This window comes from Pelophylax lessonae, assembly GCF_965119305.1.
Source record: "Pelophylax lessonae genome assembly, chromosome: 6".
In the NCBI taxonomy this organism is placed as follows: domain Eukaryota; kingdom Metazoa; phylum Chordata; class Amphibia; order Anura; family Ranidae; genus Pelophylax; species Pelophylax lessonae.
In genome coordinates this window covers 127,269,740-127,291,067 of record NC_138773.1, presented here as the reverse complement: position 1 = coordinate 127,291,067, position 21,328 = coordinate 127,269,740, and the positions used below count along the sequence as shown (strand labels likewise).

The 21,328-nt window shown below is 44.1% G+C and overlaps 1 protein-coding gene across 1 annotated transcript in view; it reads right to left on the bottom strand.

Annotated features, from left to right (window-relative positions):
- Nucleotides 1-9,277: 9,277 nt before the first annotated feature.
- MARF1 (meiosis regulator and mRNA stability factor 1) overlaps nucleotides 9,278-21,328 on the bottom strand; it is a 587,347-nt gene continuing 575,296 nt past the window's right edge. The window contains exon 26 of the mRNA XM_082261010.1: nucleotides 9,278-10,634. Coding sequence (XP_082117136.1) covers nucleotides 10,405-10,634 — 230 coding nt within the window. The 3' untranslated portion in view covers nucleotides 9,278-10,404. The remainder of the gene's footprint in view (nucleotides 10,635-21,328) is intronic.

The following is a 21,328-nucleotide window of genomic DNA, read 5'->3' as shown; positions in this document are numbered from 1 at the left end:
TACGCATCCTTGAAGTTGATGGAGTCCAGAAAATCTCCTTGACTTAACTATGCCACCATCGACCGGATGGATTCCATCCGCAACTTCTGCACCCGCACAAAGCGGTTCAGAGACCAGAGGGCCAGATTTGGACGAACTGTGCCCTCTTTTCTGGGCACCGGGAACAGGTTGTAATAGAACCCGTGAAAATCTGTCCCGCTGAGGGACTGGTAAAATAACACCTTGGGCAAGAAAATCTTGCACAACCCCCTGGAGATTCTGCAAAGGATCGGGAGACAGAACAGAGATTTGATGGAAAGAACCTGTCTGCGGGGCAAGATCTAAAACTCAAGTTTGTACCCTGAGCGAATTCGTTCATGAACCCATCTGTCCCACATTTTGGACAACCAGGGTTTCCGAAAGCAACAGACATCCCCCCACCCCTGAAACAGGTGAAGGCGGCCCTATTAGGCGGAAGAGGACTGGGCCGCCACACAGGACTGACCGGCCTTTGGCTTCCAGGACCTTGGCTTCTTGTGACCGCCGGAGGCCTTGAAGGATTTCCTTCTCCTGTGCCCGAGGCATGAAAAGACCCATGATGAGCCTTGAAGGAAGGATCCCGCCTAGCACAGGGTGAGTTTCTCTTTGAGGTTTAGGGTAAAATAGTACTCCTACCTCCCGCAAGACCCTTGATCAACTCATCGAAAGTATCACCAAAAAAAGCCGATCTCCCATACAAGGGACATCAGACAGTCTTTTTGGAAACACGGTCAGCCGACAAGCTTTTTATCCAAATAATGCGGCGGATTGTGAACCCAACAGCCAATAACCTTGCGACCAGAGGAGCCTCGGCCAGGGCCGCGTCACATAGTACATTACGGCCCGGGCCATTTTGATCCACCAGGTCAAGGACAGTCTGAGGGACCGACTTCGCCACTAAGGTGCGCCTAGGCACCTTGAACCATTCAGTGATTGTTTGTGAAAAACCAGCACAGAAGTGAACATAGGTGTGAGCAGACAGCCCGCCATCAAAAACAGGAAGAGACTCCACGCGCTCATCGGATGGGACTCTGAACAATTGGGAGTCCTCCACGGGCAGCAACTTGGATTTATTTAACCTGGAAACATTCTGGCCCACCTCAGACAAAGCTGCCCAACGGGTAGCGGCGTTGAAACCGCTTAGGCACCACCAGCATATGCTTGAGGGTACGCCACAGTTCGTTCACGGTAACGTAAAAAAAAAAAATGGGCCAGGGGAAAAACCTGACTCGACTTCTGGGCTTTTCGGGACCTAAAGGAAACCCATTTTACCAGACTGGGCGGGCTCATCAGCAATATTCCAAGTCTCCCTGACGGAAGTAGATAAGTGCTTCAACTATAGCGCGTTTTCACGCCACCGTGGAGGACGACAACTCCTCCACCCCTTCCGAGTGTGAGGACTGGGACCCCTCAGGGGGGACATTGTCCATGGCAACCAAATCAGGCTCTGAGTTATAAAAAACAGAGAGCATAGGCCGGTTTTAACAGTGCTTTCATACAGCAGCAGATCAACCTTAAAACGCTAAGGTCGCAAGTGCAGCAGATAGGGAGGTCATGGCCGGTGATTCAGGAATTCCTGAAGCAAGTACCAGGTCAAAAGCACAGTCCTATGGTGAAATGCCCATAAGAACAGAGAAAAGCAGAGAAAAACAGCCCCACCATGTCACATTGCAAAGAACAGACTTACTAACGAGCTGCTGCAGTATAAAGAAGTGACCTCAGTCACTAGAGGTCGATGTAGCCCTGAGCCACAGTATTATGGATGCCCAATGCATGTAATGTAAAAAGAAGTACTCACAAAATGGCGGCCACCCTTACTAGGCGGCCACCCACAGTTAAGATAGCGCCCAAACTGGCACCAAAGGCCTAGAAAAAGGCTGCTGCCCACACAGCGAAGCCAGTCAAGCCGCCCTCACCCAAAATGGCGGCTGATCAAACGGCGCCAAAAGTCAGGACACCCAGGAGCTGGCAAACCGCGGGGAGCCCTCAGGAGACACCCCCAGGACAAGGTAACAATCTCCACAACCTCCACCAGGTATTGTTCACCACAGAGTGCCCCTAAAGACTCCCCCACAGGCTGACTGTCCCAGGGACATGGGGGGTAGCATCACTCACCATGCCATGGACCGCGGGCTCCTCTCCAATACAGAACACCCCCCACCCTGAGTGGGGGTGCCGTCAGCCTGGAAGGAATGCTAGCAACACAGTGTGTTCCGGAGTTGAGACATCCCAGCCAAGAGGCTCTCCGCAGGCTCGTCCCCATCGACAGGGGCACTGTCGTGGTGAGGCCTGGGAGTACCAATAACCTGCTCATGCTCGTTGGCAGGCTGGGACACTGTAAGGATCTATATTATCCAGTGCGAGGCCCAGAGTGAAAAAATAAAAAAAAAACATTTTCACAAGAAAAATAAAAAACTGACACAAGGCGTCCCCAGCAGGGAACCCTAGTCCTACTCCTGAGCTAGGCAGCAAGAAACTTTAGAGCAGCACCTAGGGGCTGATGGGTAATGTCTGAGGGACAGTCCCCTAGAGGTGTGTCGTGTGTAAAGCATTTGTTAACCTTTTCACAACCTAACCTGCTCCTGCAGAGAGGGCGCATTACCCACTAGTGAAGGCTTACTGAACAGGCTGCAACTGTCAGAGGACGTAAGAGAAAATGGGGATTCAGTCCTTTGACCCAGAACCTGGGAACAAACTTGAGATATTTTTATTGTATTACCTATCAGCGGGTAGACTTTTCGTTTCCCTGGCAGATAGTCAAAACACCAGGCAGCTCTGATCAAAGGTATAGACGTTTTTGATTGTTCCAGTTGTACCCATAGTTTAGCCTCACTATGTCTACACCAATCTATTTGCCTACAAAGATGGGAAGCTTGGTAATATCTGCGTACATCTGGTAATGCTACCCCACCATATTTTTTCGGGAGGGTTAAGAATTTATGTGATAATCTAGGTTTCTTATTTGCCCAAACAAATTTAATAAATAATGTATGAACTTGTTTGAAATATTTGACTGGGATCTTAATAGGTAATGTCTAAAAAAAGATACAAAAGTTTCGGTAGTATAGTCATCTTCATCAAATTGCATCTACCAAACCAGGAGTGCAACCCTGTATTTCATTTCTCCAACAAAGATTTTATTACATTCAGAAGGGGAGAAAAATTATACTTGTATACTCTCTTCAAATTAGGGGATTTAAATGTACCCAGATATTTTATTGCCCTCTCCGGCCATTTAAACCTAAAATTTGGTTTCAGGTTTTGCAGGAGGGAGAAAGGAACTCCAACCCCCATCGCTCTAGATTTCTCAAAATTTATCTTCATGTTGGATAATGTTCCATACTTTTCAAATTCTTTCACCAAATTCGGAAGTGATATCGCTGGTTTGGTAACTGAGAAAAGCAAGTCATCTGCATATGCAGTGACTTTATATTGTCAGTTTTCACTCACCACCCCAGCAATACCTGGGTTTTGTCTAATCCTACAGAGAAAAGGTTCTAGAGAGAGTACAAATAAAAAGGGTGGGGGGGGGGGGCAAGGGACATCCCTGTCTCGTCTCATTTTTGATAGGAAAGGGGTCTGAGAGGTTGCCATTAACCTTGGCTTGGGCCCAAGGTATGGAGTATATGGAATGAATCCATTGCATTATAGTCCTTCCCAGTCCTACATAAGCGTGGAGTACATAAATTCCCAAATGATGCGATCGAACGCCTTTTCTGCATCCGTCCCTATGAATACACAAGGCCGTTGTGAGTTATTTGCTATATGTATTAGATCAATTATCTTTGTATTAACTTTTGATTCATTGTCACCACTGTCAGTTTATATAAATTTTTGCACTAAGCACTGTGCACTTTATATATATATATATATATATTTGTTATAATTCACTATGTTTTGTTTAACATATGCACTTAAAGACTGTTTCACAATTATTCATCTTGCATCAAGTGTTTTGAACCATTTCTAATTCAATTTTCCTTAGTCCAAGGACTTCTAGATGCTGCTCTGAAGTGAGTTAGCGCATCCTATTCTGCAATAAAATTAAATTGCTTAGCAGGAAAAGTGAGCAGATAGGGCTGGACAGGTCTACAGGAAGGAGGCCTGGAGACTAAAAGGGTTCAACAGCTGCTGATTGTGTCCAGTCATCCTAGAAGAAGCATGTATTGAAGGTGTCAATTGATATGGTCTGGGAAAATCCATGCAAAATCACCAAGGCCAGGCCTGAAGTGACGCACAATGGTTTGTGGCCTAGCTTGATTCTCATACAACAGCCCAGCACAGTACAGGGGAGCAGTATATTCCACAGGACCAACCACCCCAGGGAGTACCCGACCACTACACCTCGTCCAGGGACGATGGGGGTGGGGGACAGTTCTACTTACTGATCCAGGTGGAACATGCGGGCAAAGCTCCAATGACCGATCCTCCTCTTCACTGAAGTGGGGGGCTGTAGGCCAGGGATAACACTGACACAGACTATAGGCACCTGGTCATGTGTCCCTGCAATACATTTAACTCGCTGGCTGCACAAGTGTTCACTCGCTAATCAGAGTGAGCAGCTATATCCATCAATGAGCATAAGCAAAAAGGGCATTTTTAATTTATTCTTGATTAAAGCAAATATAAATGTTATGACTAGATAGTATATGGTTCCCCATCGTCTTTCAAAACTTTACCTGACTTCCTTATGGTGTTTCAAGTGTTGTAATTCCTATGTTATTGTGTCCTATCTGGTGAAAATGCTCTAGATTGTTGGGATTCTGGAACAGGGTCCCTATTAAGGTTGCGAGAGTCCCAGTACCACAATTGCCACAAACTACCCTCTTAAATGAACCACTGAAGAGGGTCTTCCGCACCATGCAAACAACTGATCAAATTTATTTTCCTGGCAGCCAAGCTGATCGTAAAGACCTCATGGAAAAATACTTCTGTACCCATTTCTTTGCAAAGGCAAAAGGTTTCTTGGATTATGCGTAATGAAAAACTCGCCAGTATAATTAATGTCCCCAGAAAACAGTTTGAAAGGGTTAGGGCCCATGGGCTAGCAATGTGCATGTTGATCTTTAAAGGTTATAGTCTCTAAGTGGCAGTCACTAAGGTTAACATGTCATTCTCTTTCCTTGTTCACTTTCTTGGGTATTACCTTGAGATTTGCACATAGTGTGAATCATGGTATTGATATCTGCTGTTGACGGATGTCCCTTTCTGAGGAGAGTGATGTTCCTTAAACTGAAGCTGAGAATCAAAAAAGTGCTGATTTCTGTAATTTCTCAGGTTTTATTCATGGACAATGTTAGCTTGTCAGTGGATAACCCTTGTAACAAAGTTACTTCTGTGTTTTTTTTTCACAATCCACTCGTCTCGTATTTTGAATAGTACGAGGTCGCTGTACTTAAAACCGCCAAATACAGCAAATTGGAAGAAGAAATATTGCCTAGGGGAAACCCCTTTGTCTGCTTACATACCCTCAGTTACCCTTATATTGAGCCAGCGCCAAACAGCAATGGTCACATGGCTAGACTAGTTGGTGCTCTGTGCTTCAATAACAGAGAGAAAAGGATTTCACAGCAAGTACACAAAAGTGGAGTTTTGACTTCAAGATATGGGGTTTACAGGCAAAGACATAGGCAACTTATTCATACGCCATGAGATATATAGCTTTGTACCATCAGGTGACTACGGTCATGCTTACCCCTAAAACAGGTGATTAGGCACTATGCCTAGATTCTGTGTTCTTCACTCACAGCAGTTCCCTTTCCCATAAGGCAAGCAGGCCTACTGCTCCTCAGTTGCCCCCGGGACCTATGCACAATGCTATGGTGCCTAGCACGAACTGAGCACAGCAAAACAGTAGACATAGTGGTTCAATAACAGTCCAGGTACAAGGCAGGCAAGGCTCAGAATAGACAGCGTCATATCTGTAGTCAAAAGGCAGGCATAGTTCAGAGAATGGTTCATGTCCAATCCAAGGTAGTGAAGGAGGCATTCTAAACTGGCACTCAGGGGGCTAGCAGCACGTGTTAAAAATGAGCTGGCTTAAATCAGTTTTGGTCTCCACTCAGATGGACAGACAAGAATGCCACAGCCAAAACCAGTTGTAAAAGAGTGCAGCGCTCTTTTTTTTTATTACGGTATGGATTTTATTGGTATTAGTATCAATTTTAAGAATACTGTATGCTTTGTGACCTTTTATATACATTTCTAATTTTACCATTTATGAAAGTGTTTTTTATTTATGTTTTTTACATATGTCTTGGAGTAACTGTCTTTTAGAGATATATATGTTATGTTTTATTTTAGGTCGAGCAACTGTATACAGGGGCTGCGGGTGACATGTCATGATCCCCTCATGTATCTATAGCCTGCTAGGCTTATGTTACGGGTATTCTTTTTCCAAAAATGTCTACCCGTTTGCAATTTTCGTATACTACTGATGTCTCTGCTCTTGAACATCAATGGGCAATATATGATAATATGCCTGTGTTTTTGTTCCGGTGAACAATTAAGGATGCCGTTCCTGCTCCGAGGTTACTATCAACTTCCTCTGCTTAGTGGGTCCCGGAGCACTTCCGGTCTGGCGTCCGAAGTTGCTATGGCAGCAACTATGCGCAATGAGCGAGGGATCGTAGATAAAAGAGTGACGTCCGTCCCTCCGCCCATACGCTGAAGTCCCGCCCACGGACGATACGCGTGCGGAAGGGGGAGGAGATTGTGACGTCACTCGCAGTCCCTGTCGGCAGAGCGTGGCTCTGACCGGAAAGCTACTGTTTGTATTCGGCTTGTGTTTCTACTATATCAAGTAAGAGGCTGTCTGTTCATTACCATTAAACTTGTTTTAAAACGTAATGCACTATGATCTTCCCCTGTTTTCATTCCTATGGGGATTTACTGTGAAATACACTTGAGATAAAGGGATGTCCATTGTGATTGCTGTCCTGGTCGGGAGCTGGTCCATTGCTGAGAGCGTGGTTATTTGAGGCTGATTTTTCACAGCCCTCAGGTGAGAGGCTAGCACTATTGGTGAAGGATCACACCGACAGAGCACTTTTGTCTGTGTTTTATGGAGCACTGAGCACTTTATTGGAATCCTCATCTTGGACCTATTTGTTATTTATTCATTGTGATATTTAAGGACTCTCGGTTTTATCCATAGATCTGTTTTTTAACCCTTTGAGCGCTGCACTCTTTTACAACTTGTCATGATCTTGGGTTTTATCTATTTTTACCTTGGTGTCAGCTGCTTTTATTTTATTTTTATTTTATTTTATTCAGTTGCTTGCGCTGATATATTTTTTGTTTACATAGCCAAAACCAGGCTGCTGGAATAAGGAGCAGGAACGATACATGCTCCCGACAACTACACACTGGCAAGCTTTTAAGGATATGCCCCCCTGGGGAACCTTTTTATAGCCCTACCCCACTTCTTGAGTCCATTTTATAGCAAGCAATGCAGACTCACAGGGAGAGTCTAGGGAGGGTGGTCTGTGTCCTGTACTGTCCTACAAGATATGGAATTTAGAGTCAAGTCAAAAATCCTCTTATCTTCATTACACAGTAAAGAACACAGGTAACTTATTCATACACCATTGCACATCCCAAAGCACCCACTACAAGGGTAGGCAACAGAACTATGCCAACAGGTCCAAAAACAGGGGTATGTATAATAGACATGGGTTTTGTTTTATGCTATGAACTTGCTGTACAAAGCCCTCCTGCACCAACATGGTTTGCTGCCTTTTTGAATAAACTCACAGGGCTGTTCTTGGGTGTCCTCTTCTCATGCATTTGTCTACTCCTGTCACCATCAGTTAAGCCTGCCCCTCTTACAATGGCCCACTTTAAGACAGGCTAAAATATAAAGATATTCAATGGTGTTATACATAAAAAGCCAGCATTCATGATAACGTGCGGTTATAGACCATGAAGACAAGCTTTCCTTCAGACACAAGCATCCTTCATCGACTAATATTCCTTGTATATATTTAGATCGTCTGATCTATATATTCATTGTTCTGTCTGATAGAATAGCTTCTTAACACACAGACACGCATTAGGATACTTGCAGTTTAAAGTTTATTGACACACAAGAATTTGGTCCCAAAACATAAAGTGACTTATTGAGACTTAAGAAAAGAACTTACACAAAAACAGTGCATTCATTCAAGCCCTGACAGCCTAAATTGCCTCCACAAAAAAGGGATAAATATATTTTTTCTTTTTTTTTTTTTTTTACAAAGTAAATGTTGTTACAAATAAGGTTTTATTTAGCCTCATAATGAAGTAATGCAAAGGTTTAAATTGAAAAAAATTTGAATTCATACTGTAGTATGCATGATAACATCCATACCAAACAATTCATCTCAAATAATTTTATGAAAAAAATCCATACCAGTTTTGATCGCAAGCATAAAATAAGCTCTATGCTGCAAAGAACGCTTGTTAACACTGCAAGACTTCTCAGGGTTTCATCTAAAAAACTTGGCCAAACACAAAGTTTATATGCCGTCATAACCTGCTTTTTCCTTGTACGTTTTACAGGCACTAGAAAATGGACAGCTGTCTGATTGCAAGAGAGATGATATTACTTTTCTTCCCACTTTTTTTTTTGTACTTTTTAACTATGATACCAGAGTGTTTCAGGCGACTTGTATGAAAATAAAGGATTACAGATATCTCCCTACAATTTGTGTTCACCTGATATAAAAAAAAAAAAAAAAAAAATCATGCATAAGGTTAAACTGGCTGCTTACACACTATATAGTATTTAAAAACAGTTTAAAACAAAAAAACAAAAACAAAAAAACCCCCACACACTTATCTGGACTTCATGTTTTGAACCGCCACCAAACGTGACTAGTGGAAATGCCTATAGCAACGACTCAAGCTAAGAAGTGCAGAAGAAAAGGGAAAAAAAAAAACAACATACATCTACCCAGTAATTACAACTTTCTGCTGAGAATGGCCACAGTTAAAAGATTCTTGTGCAAAATGAGAAGGTAAAATAACATAGCCATTTTGTAAAAGCATTTTGATTTAGATGGCTATGGATTTGGAGCTTTCCTTCTTTTTCAAGTACACTGCAAAGAACCCAAAATAAGCTTAGAACCTTTGCCGAGAGGCTCTACAAGGAACCATCACCCACCTGGCAGATACAACCCATTGTAAAAGCCAGATTAGCTTAGAAGGAGTCTGAGGCCTTCTGATACCATTTATCAAACAATACCATCAGCTTTCTTCAAAGTGTGGACTTTTTCCAAAAACCACTAGATACTTTCTAAACTGACAAAGGTTTCAAAAACCCATGAAACAATCTGACTAAAAACATCTACAGACAGTTAAAAAGACAAAAAACATACCAACCCACCAAAAGCATTACAGCCCCTTCATCTATCATATCTTAAAAAAGAACAATCCAATTCAAGGTTAACAAAGAGAAACCTTGACATTTCCACCTTCCTTTCAGTGGAAATGGCAACATCTGCAAAAGATAACTAATCTACAACTCCTTCATCCATGATATATGCAGTTAATGCATATCAGTGATAGGAACTGAGAAACTTTTCCTTACGTTAAGTTTCATTATTGCCCTGAGACATTGCCAAGTTAGTCATTATCTTGATGCAAAGCAACTAAAAATCCATTTGACTTTCTAAACTGCATTACAAAAGAACCAACGCAAGTGGCCTCATATGGAAGGACATGACTGTTTTTACATGCAAACAAAAACCAACTCCTAAATTATTGCCACTGCAAAAAGAACTGGACAAACAGACCCACAATCTGAACCTTTCTGTATAGGGTAGGGGTGAAGGAATCCAAAGTTCTTACAAGTCACCTGAAACAGGAAATAACAGATTATTATAGACATGTGCACAACATAATGATGTTTACTAAAATTTTACAACAAAAAAGTTGAATTCATTGTCCCAAATAACTCCATTCCCTTGAGTGCCATGCATGGGAGTAATGGGGAAAAATAGCATCTCAAATTTAGGGTTTTTATTCATATTACAAAATATGTGGAACCATGTAAAAAAGGGAAGGAAAATTAACTAGATGCCTTGCTGAAGGATCATGCCTGAAGAGCAAGTGTCTGAAAAGATGGCTGTAAACAATCTACAGTACAAAAATTGCACTACAATTTGGGATAAAGTTTAGAATGAGGCTTTGGGGAAATAAAAATGTAATTTGCTTTTCACAGGATACTTTTTCCAAAACCTGTAGAGCAAGATCAATATTATACCTTATTTAAAAAATAAAAGCTTTTGAAGTAGCATATTAAATAGAAAGGTATAGGACCAAATGTAATAGTCTACAGCTTGGAAAGGTTTTGCAGATGAATATGCAGGAACTCATGTGTCCAAGTGAACTGCAGACCGATTGTTACAGTTTTGTAACAGGTGCGAAGGAGAAGTTGGCTGCCAATTTCACTCTGCTTCGGCTTTGCTTCTTTACTGGACTTTCTTGCAATTCCTTTAAAAGCTTGGATTCTGGTTCCTCAGAATCTGGAACTGGGTGCTCAGCATTCTTGTGTTTACCATTGGACTTCGTGTAGTTAATGGGTAATAAACAGTCAGAAGGTGGCTTGTTTTGGGATTCATCAATATTCAGGCCTGAATGAAGAAATACAGTTTATTTACAAACACAAAAAAAAAATTACAAAAGAAGCAGTATCAATACAAAATCAATACAGCCAGTGTGCCCAACAATCTAAGAATACAGACCGCCACACAGAAAAGGGATTTGGGCAAAGCTACTGTTCCAATATCCATATCTTTCTATGTGTAGTATGACCCATAACAAATGTATACCACAAAAAGATCGTGTTAACAATTGAGACCTGCTGGGTAACTATTTTATCCACCAAACCTCTCAATGTTTCAATACTGAGACACTACCACTTCTCTAAACTGGGGATGGCATCAATCAGCACAAATGTCAAACTTTTTTTTTTACTACAAATACAATGAGGTTCCCCTTGGGGCGGGACTTTTTAGGCACTATTTGATCAAAAGTACACAATTGTTGATTTTTTTAAACTTTATTGAAAAATATAGTACAAAAGAATAAAATCAAAAGGGCAAGTTGATTAATACATTACATGTACAGTAGAATCTAAACCACATAACCCCCGGGTATTCACCCGACGCGTTTCGGAGTAGAAACACCAAACTCCTTCTTCAGGGGTGCCCGCAGAGGGTGGTATAGTTCACTGTAATGAATGGAAGAACTTGCCTGCCTGTGAAGGCTAAAAACAGGAAATCAGTGTGCCAACATTCGCCAGCTGGAGTGCCGTATATGGATTCTAGATGTTGAACCCGGAAGAGTGAGGAAATTCTTAGGTGTCACAATGATCGAGATTGCTTGCAAACCAGACTCCTACAGGAGGCTGGGTGGGAGTAGCTGAAACCCCAAATTAGGCAATCCTTAAAGTCCAGTTTTCTGGGCAAGAGAATCCACTATGGCAGAGTAGATGTTATGTCATGTTCGGCAAAGGTGCATATGCGATCATATGCTCCTTTGCCGAACATGACATAACATCTACTCTGCCATAGTGGATTCTCTTGCCTAAGAATTCCTCACTCTTCCGGGTTCAACATCTAGAATCCATATACGGCATTCCAGCTGGCGAATGTTGGCACACTGATTTCCTGTTTTTAGCCTTAACAAGCAGGCAAGTTCTTCCATTCCTTTCAGTGAACTATACCACCCTCTGCGGGCACCCCTGAAGAAGGAGTTTGGTGTTTCTACTCCGAAACACGTCGGGTGAATACCCGGGGGTTATGTGGTTTAGATTCTACTATACATGTAATGTATTAATCAGCTTGCCCTTTTGATTTTATTCTTTTGTACTATATTTTTCAATAAAGTTTCAAAAAATCAACAATTGTGTACTTTTGATCAAATAGTGCCTAAAAAGTCCCGCCCCAAGGGGAACCTCATTGTATTTGTAGTTCAAGTCTGGGATGTGGCACTTAAGGGATCCACATGAACACAACGTTCTTGAACTTTTTTTTTTTTACTGCCCTATCGACTGTCTAAAAACAGGTAATTAACCACTTAACCTCTTGAAGTTTTTACCCCCTTCATGAACAAGGGACAGTTTTGCTATTCAACACACTTTAGCTCCGGAAGGTTTCACCCCCTTAATGACCAGGACCATTTTTTGCGATTCGGCACTGCGTTACTTTAACAATTGCGCGGTCATGCAATGCTATACTCAAATACAATTGATGTCCTTTTTTTCCCCACAAATAGAGCTTTCTTTTGGTGGTATTTGATCACCTCGGCGGTTTTTTGATTTTGCGCTATAAAAAAAAAAAAGAGCGACAATTTTGGAAAAAAACAAAAAAAATATTTTTTACTTTCGGTTATAAAACATTCCCAATAATAAAAAAAAAAAAATAGTAAAATGTTATCAGTTTAGGCCAATTTGCGTTCTGCTACATATTTCTGGTAAAAAAAAAATCCCAAAAAGTATATTTTAATTGGTTTGTGCAAAAGTTATCGCGTTTACAAACTATAGGATAGATTTTTGGACTTATTATTTTTTTTTTATTAGTAATGGCGGCGATCAGCGATTTTTAGCGGGACTGTGACATTGCGACAGACAGATCAGACCCCTGACATCTTTGACACTTTTTGGGGACCAGTGACATTATTACAGTAATCAGTGCTAAATAATATGCACTGTTACTGTATAAACGACACTGGCAGGAAAGGGGTTGATACTGGGGATGATCAAAGTGTTAAATGTATGCCTAAATGTGCTTACTGTGTGTGTGGGGGGGGGGGGGGGGGGGAGAGGGCTCTGTGACAGGCACACAGAGATTTGTGCTTCAGCTTAGCTGAAACATAGGATCTCACTGTGCCTGTCTGACTGAAGAGCGGCCCGCTTTGTTTACATAGGCAGGCGGCTCACCTGTCAGTTTCTTTGAAGATTGTGGGAGGCCATCGGCTCCTGTTTACCTACCGTGTATGACCCCGGCTTGCTTCAAGGACTTCTGTTATCCTGTCAGTCTCCTGTGCAAGGTCCCAGACCTTGGCCAGTTCCTGTCTCTTCTACTAAAGACTTGCCTTCGGCTTGTCTTTCAATGTTTGACCCTCTGCCTGGACTTACCTTGGCACAAGGTTGCCCAGCTACCCCGGAGCTCTTGAAGACTTCCACCCTGTCGTGCTTCCAGTTCTTCCATCACGTTCCTGGATTCCTTCAGGATCTACCCATCTGCATCCAGCTGGTAACCTGTGCCACTCGGGGTGCCCCCCCTATGTACCACCTTCAGGGGTGTGCCACACTGAGCAGCAAGGGGAGCCCTCTCAGCACCTCGGCCTTGGATCAGGTACCCTGACAATAATGATTTAGTTTTCCCCTCCTGGTGATACCAACAAAATATTTAAACATGCGTGCTTCATATGGATTGATGAAATGTGCAAATGCTTATTAAAAAAAATCAATTTATTAGGACCCCTACTGGGTGTTGCATCCAAATTACCAGTGCTACAACAATTTGTGCAAAGATAAACACATTAATCTTACAAATTCATCAGTATAACAGTGGGGTTTGTTTACTTGGAAGCGCAGTCGCTGTAGTTCTAAAGGGAAGATCTGAAATTAGGAGAAGCTCTGCTGATTTGTATTATCCAATCATGTGCAAGCAAACATGCTGTTTTTTTTTATTTTTCTTGCATGTCCCCCTCAGATCTACAGTGACTGCACTTTCAAGTGCACTTGCAGTGCGCAGTGGATTTGTCATTAGTAAATAAACCCCAATATATAGTCCATTTGTGTTGACAACACAGAGAAAATGAATACAGGTGTCCATAAATAGGGTGAACTTACAGTCCAGTGTTGTTAAAGTGCATAAAGATGAAAGATGGTGGATGGGAGTGTGATCATTTCACCCGAGGGGTTTCATCTTTATGCACTTAGATTTTAAATCAAGGTGATTTCATACATCTTTTGCAATTATGCCCTAAGGTGATTTCATACATCTTTTGCACTATTGCCCTAAACATGTGGAGCAAAGTGATTTTTAAGATTAACAGTATCTTTGGTATAGACTAGTAACACCCCACTTGAATATGCTGCTTTGAATGCACAATGGGTGTCCTACTGAGGTTCCCCACGTAAGCAGAATGGGTAACGCAACTTAACTGTATTGCATACAAAATACATATGAACATGGAGTCCTACAAAAGTTTCCTTTACTATAGGCAAGAAGGTTAGACACAGCAGCTAGGGATGCCAGAAAGTAATACCGTATTTTCCGGCGTATAAGACGACTGGGCGTATAAGACGACCCCCCTAATTTTCATCTACCAGTAATACTTATACTTAGGTTACCTTGGAGATATTATACTCGGCGTATAAGACGACCCCCCATTTTTGGGGGATTTTGTTGAGGTTCAAAAGTAGTCTTATACGCCAGAAAATACAGTAATCCACATGACCAGTCAATGAACGAGAGTTCTAAGTTATGGCTCGGAAATTATGGGTGGAAGTAAATAAAGCAGATGTGGCTTTTTGTGCTGAAGATTTCCCCGTTAACAACTGCATATTCAAATGAATTATTGTAAGTGCCAACTGTTACATAGTTCTGTGCCATTTTTTTTATCTGAAAAAAGTCTAGTTAAAATAAATTGTGATAGAAAAATATTTTCAGGGGAGAGGTTATTTTTTTTTTTTTTATTATAGTCATTAAAAAAAAATAATTCTATCTCAACGTAATTGCTTTTGTAAAGAGACATATAAGTGCAGGTGACTGGTTCTCTTTAGGGAAGCATCAGGAGTATTAGACCCCTAATATAATCCTTGCATTTTGCCAAGGCAGGTCGAGCACAAACATTGCTTAAGGATGCTTGCTGTAAATGCAGTTAAACAGCCATATCTGAAAATGGCAAATGAAAGAAAGTTAAAATAAGGGAACTATAAAAGTACTATTGGCAGATAAGTCTAAATTTCAGGTGTTTGAATGAAGAATATATAGGTGCGTCTCAAAAAATTAGATCAAAAAGTTAATTTCAGTAAGTCAATTCAAAAAGTGAAACTCCTATTATATAGATTCATTAAACACACAGTTATATATTTTAAGCATTTCTCTTTCTTTTTTTTTTTTGAGGTTTGTGGCTTACAGCTAGTGAAAACCCAAAATCCAGTATCTCAGAAAAATGGGATTTTTGTATTTACCATAAAATCCATTTCTCGGAGTTCGATGGACACAGTGCTCCATAAATCATAACCACTGGATTATATTGCCCCCTCCAGGAGTAGGACTAGGCAGAACAAAAAACACCTAGCTTCAGCAATGGGCATCGTCAGCTGGTATATAACCCCCCTCTCTGCTATAGGTTTTCAGTTTAGCAGCAAGCAGTATTAGAAGTATCAAAAATCCTTATAAGGGTGGGTGCTGTGTCAGTCGAACGCCAAGAAATAGATTTTACGGTAAGTACAAAAATCAAATTTTCTTTTTCATTTGACGGACACGCAGCTCCATAAATCATAACCACTGGGACAACCAAAAGCAGTGTCGAAATGAAAATGAGGGGTGGGCACAAGAGCCTTAAAATTTAAAGAAAAAACACCCCTCAAGAGGGAACAGCCCCTCCTAAACAGCAGCCTGCAAAACTTTGCAACAAAAAGAAGCATTCGCAGATGCCAAAGTATCTACCTTATAGAATTTCTTGGAGGTATGCACAGACGACCAAGTGGCCACCTTGCAAACTTGCGATATTGAAGCCTAAAAGAAAAAATACACTGACCAAGATCAGTAAGCGCTCACTGTCACAGCATGATAAAAGCAAATACACTAACAAGCAAATCAAAAGTGGAGACTAAATCAAATAAAACATAAAAAATGAAGAAGCACACGTATAGAACCTCATCCGTGAACCGTGGATCTTTACTGTGTGATGTCCACTGGGCAAAGTACTACAAAACCAGTAGCAAATTCTTTCTGATGAGAACAGTCTTGATTATCCAAAGGGCAGGAATGATGTTGGGACCGGCAGTTTCAAGAGAGGTTGGGATCCCTCCAGACAAACAGAAAGAAAAAAAGCAAGGGCGCCAGGTCAAAAGGAGTAAATGAAAGATAACTATTATAGCAACTTACATGGGGAATTGCAGTCATCAGCCTGTGTAGTAGCCAGGAAGGATCCTCACAGTGAAGACAGATGGTGCGTGCTCATCTACAGACCCCCGGCGGCAATCTAATCCTGTGTGAAGGGCTGTGCAGGCACTGGGCTGATGCTGGGTGTAGTGGGGACTCCCTGGATGGGCAACCCTCACTGTAGCCCGTGACCGGAAATGACGCAGTGGCGCATTTGAAGACTGATGACGGAAGCCCAAAGGAGCACTCGGTGCCTGAGTAGAATGCGCCATGTCAGGGAAAAGTGGAACCGGACCTTTAATGGAACAGGCCAGAGTCACCGTTCGTCTGATCCATCTGGAGATGGTAGCCGAAGTAGCCGCCATTCCTTTTCTTGGTCTGTAACCGCAAAAAGCTAGGCTGACCTCCAAAAGGACTCAGTAAGCTGCCAGATACACCTGAATCACACAAACCACATTCAAGGTATGCAAGGCAAATTCCTTAGGATGAGCCAGCTTGGGACACAAGGAAGGCAAGATGATGTCCTCATTCAAATGGAAGTCAGAGACAACTTTGGGCAGGAATGATGGACAGGAACGAAGAACCACTTTATCCCTATGGACCACTAAATACAAACTACGACAGGCTAGTGCCCCCAACTCTAAAACCCTGCAGGCCGAGATAATAGCCAACAAGAATGACACTTTATGGGACAATGTAGGCAAGGGAATCTCCTGAACAAGTCTCAAATTGAGGTTGCTGGAGAACCAAAAGCACTAAATTTAAATCCCATGGCGGATTTAAGAGAGACTGTACAGGTGGAGCCACATGTTGAACCCCCTGAATGAAGGTACGAACTAAGGGGTGTGTGGCTAGGGGCTGCTAAAACGGAATTTTTGTAAAATCTTACCGTAAAATTTATTTCTCTGAGTCCTCCGACAGTCGCCTCCCATTCACACAGTCTTCACTTATGGGTATTGACTTCATCTCCACAGGAGTTTCTAGGCATAAGACTTGTAAAAGAACAATAAATCTACATAGTCACACCCATGGGGGCTGTTCTAATAGTCCAATACCCCCCTGCAATAGCCAACCCAATTCAGTTTGGTCGCAAGCAGTGAAAGTGTATAAAAAAACCCAAAAAAAAGGTCGGGGGCGGCGACTGTCGGAGGACTCAGAGAAAGGAATTTTACGGTAAGATTTTACAAAAATTCAGTTTTCTTTTACGTCCTCTGACAGTCGCCGCCCATTCACACAGTCTTCACTTATGGGGATGTCCCAAAGCAGTGTAGACATGAGGGGTGGGCAACGCAACCGCCAGAAAAGCAACATAGTACCCACATCAGAGAAAGGAACCTTAAAATGTACAAGAAGGTAACTTTCTGGGTAACAAAAAACAAAGGCTCAATATGAGCAACAACCCAGGAAAACAAATAACCAAGGGGAAAAAACCCCAACAGCAAGGAACCCGAATAAAACTAGGGTTTCCTAAGGAACAGCCGCACAGAGAACTTTGCGGCCAAGGGATGCATCAGCTGATGCCAGAACATCAATTTTGTAGAATTTTGAGAAAGTGTGCGCCGACGACCAAGTTGCAGCCTTGCACACCTGGGCCACCGAGGCATGATGCCGATAGCTCCAGGACGTACTCATCGACCTGGTAGAGTGCGCCTTGACAGGGAAGGGAGGAACCCGTTCCCGCAACGAGTAGGCCTGTATAATGGTCTGTCTGATCCATTTGGCAATGGTTGCTGCAGACGCAGCCATACCCTTCCGAGGGCCCTCAGGAAGGACAAAGAATCCGATTTTCGAAAGGATTCAGTCGACGACAGGTAGACCCTGATCGCCCGGACCACATCCAAGGCATGTAAAGCAACCTCCTTTGGATGCTTGGGATTCGCGCAAAGCGAAGGCAAAACAATGTCCTCATTCAGGTGGCATTCCGAAACCACCTTTGGCAAGAAGGACTGAATAGGTCGCAGGACCACCTTATCCCTATGAACCACCAGGTAAGGGGAGCGGCAAGACAACGCCGCCAACTCCGACACCCTGCGAGCAGAGGTGATCGCCACCAAGAAAGCCACCTTTTGAAAACACCAGGGAAATCTCGTTGCCTATGCTGTCTAAAACGGGGAACTCTGTAACACGGACAGAACCAAGTTCAAGTCCCATGGAGGTAAAGGCTCCTTCCTAGGAGGGGCCAAGTGCCGCACACCTTGAATAAAGGTGCAAATTAAGGAATGAGACGCCACAGGGTGCTGGAAAAGAACAGCCAGGGCAGAGACCTGACCTTTAATCGTGGCCAGCGCAAGGCGCTGGTCCACACCAGACTGTAAGAAAGCTAACACTCTCGACACCGAGTACAACGAGAAACCCCTGGACTCACACCAGGCAAAAACTGAATTTTTGTAAAATCTTACCGTAAAATTCCTTTCTCTGAGTCTTCCGACAGTCGCCGCCTCTTCATAATCTTCACCAATGGGGTAATTGACCTTTGCTCCGCAGGAGTAGCTAGGCAACAAGATTTGTTAATATCAAAGCTTTTAGCATATCACACCCCTAGGGGGTGGTCCCCTCAGTCAATACCTCCCTGCTTCCAGCATTCTCAACTCAGTTTCAGTAGCATAGCAGTAGAGTACATAAACAAACCCCAAAAGAGGGGCGGGGGCGGCGACTGTCGGAGGACTCAGAGAAAGGAATTTTACGGTAAGATTTTACAAAAATTCCGTTTTCTCTTACGCCCTCCGACAGTCGCCGCCTCTTCATAATCTTCTCAATGGGGACGTCCCAGAGCAGTGTAGACATGAGGGGTGGGAAAAAACGAAGCCGCGCATAAAGCAACGCAGTACCCACATCAGAGAAAGGAACCTTACCAAAGTAAGAGAACCAACCTGGCAACAGGAAAAACGTGCTCAACAGGAGCAACAACCCAGGAAGAACAAGTAACCCAGGGGTCATCTCCTTTTTTGCTTCATGTAAAAACACCCCAACAGCCAAGGGCCCAAACAAGGGACCCTAAGGCACTGCCGCACTAAGAACTTTACGGCCAAAGGAAGCATCTGCCGATGCCTGAACATCCACTTTGTAAAATTTGGAGAAGGTGTGAATGGACGACCAAGTCGCCGCCTTACACACCTGGGCCACAGAAGCCTGATGACGATAGGCCCAAGACGTACTCCGAGATCTGGTAGAGTGCGCCTTCACAGGGAAAGGAGGAACCTTCCCCCTCAAAGCATAGGCTTGCACAATCGTCTGTCTGATCCATTTGGCGATGGTAGCAGCCGACGCCGCCATGCCCTTCCGAGGTCCCTCTGGAAGAACGAATAGGGAATCCGACTTGCGAAAGGACTTAGTCGATGACAGGTAAACCCTGATCGCCCGAACAACATCCAAGGCATGCAAAGCCACCTCCTTCGGATGCTTAGGCTTCGCGCAAAGCGAAGGCAAGACAATGTCCTCATTCAGGTGAAACTCCGAGATCCTTTTCGGAAGAAAAGATGGGTTAGGTGGCAAGACCACCTTATCCTTGTGAATCACCAGGTAGGAAGAGCTGCAGGACAAAGCCGCCAGCTCCGACACCCTGCGAGCCGAAGTGATCGCCACCAAAAAGGCAACCTTCTTGGACAACAGAGACAACGAGATCTCCCTGATCTTTTCAAAGGGAGCCTGTTGTAACACGGACAGAACCAAGTTCAAGTCCCATGGAGGCAAAGGTTCCCTCCTAGGAGGGGCCAAATGTCGCACCCCCCGAACAAAGGTGCTAACCAATGAATTAGACGCCACAGGGCGTTGAAAAAGAACGGCCAGCGCAGAAATCTGACCCTTAATTGTGGCCAGCCCCAAACGCTGGTCCACTCCAGTTTGGAGGAAAGCCAACACTCTCGACACCGAGTATGAGCGAGGGGAATACCCCCTGGACTCACACCAGGCATTTACGGTAGTAAATTTTACCCGAAGAGGCTTTTCTAGCCTTGATCAAAGTGGGTATGACCTCAGGGGAGAGACCCCTATCCTTCAGGACCTGGCTTTCAACAGCCAGGCCGTTAAAGCCAGTGACTGTAAAGCAGGATGGAATATCGGCCCTTGAGACAGAAGGTCTTCCCGAAGCGGCAGGCGCCACGGAGCGTCGACTGCCAGATTTACGAGGTCTGGGTACCAAGACCGGCGAGGCCAGTCCGGTGCCACCAGAATCACCGCGTGCGGTTCCGAGGCCAATCTGCGAAGCAGCCTGGACAGCAGCTGAATCGGTGGAAAGGCATACATCAGACGATACTGATGCCAGGGCGCCACTAACGCGTCTGAGGCGTCTGCCTGAGGATCGCGCGTCCTTGCCACAAACCTTTCCACCTTGTTGTTCAGACGAGACGCGAACAGGTCCACATCCGGGAGACCCCATTTCGCGCACAACTTCTGGAAGACATCCGGGTGAAGGGACCACTCCCCCTGGTCTAGGGTCTGGCGACTCAGATAGTCCGCCTGCCAGTTCTCCACCCCCGGAATGTGCACAGCTGTTATCGCTGGGACGTGCGTCTCGGCCCACGACAGAATGCCGTTTACTTCCCGAGCAGCACGGGCACTTCTGGTGCCCCCTTGATGGTTGATGTAGGCCACCGCTGTGGCATTGTCCGTCTGAACCCGAACCGGACGGCCCTGAAGCCGTTCCGACCAATGCAGAAGGCAAAGTTTTATCGCTCGCAAATCCAGAATGTTGATCAGAAGGGAGGATTCCTCCTCCGACCAAGTTCCCTGGGCGGACAGAACGCCCAGAACACCACCCCAGCCCGACAGGCTGGCATCCGTGGTGATCACCGTCCACGACAAGGGACGAAAGGACTTGCCCCCCGACACCGCCGGGGACTGGAGCCACCACAAAAGACCCCTTCGGGTGTGGCGGCTCAACGAAAGCTGCCGATCCAGAGATTGCGGACGCCAGTCCCACTTGGCCAAGATCTCCGCCTGAAGACCCCGCGTGTGAAACTGGGCGAAGGGAATTGCCTCGAAAGCCGAGACCATTAGACCTAGACATCTCATACATGTCCGGAGGGACGAGCACTGAGTGTCCCTGAGGGACCTGACCTCGTCCTGAAGTGTCCGGAGCTTGTCTTTCGGCAGGAAGACCTTCGCTCGAGCAGAGTCCAGGATCATCCCCAGGTAGGGAAGACGAACCGACGGACACAACGTTGATTTTGGAAAATTTATCGTCCAACCAAACTCCTGCAGAG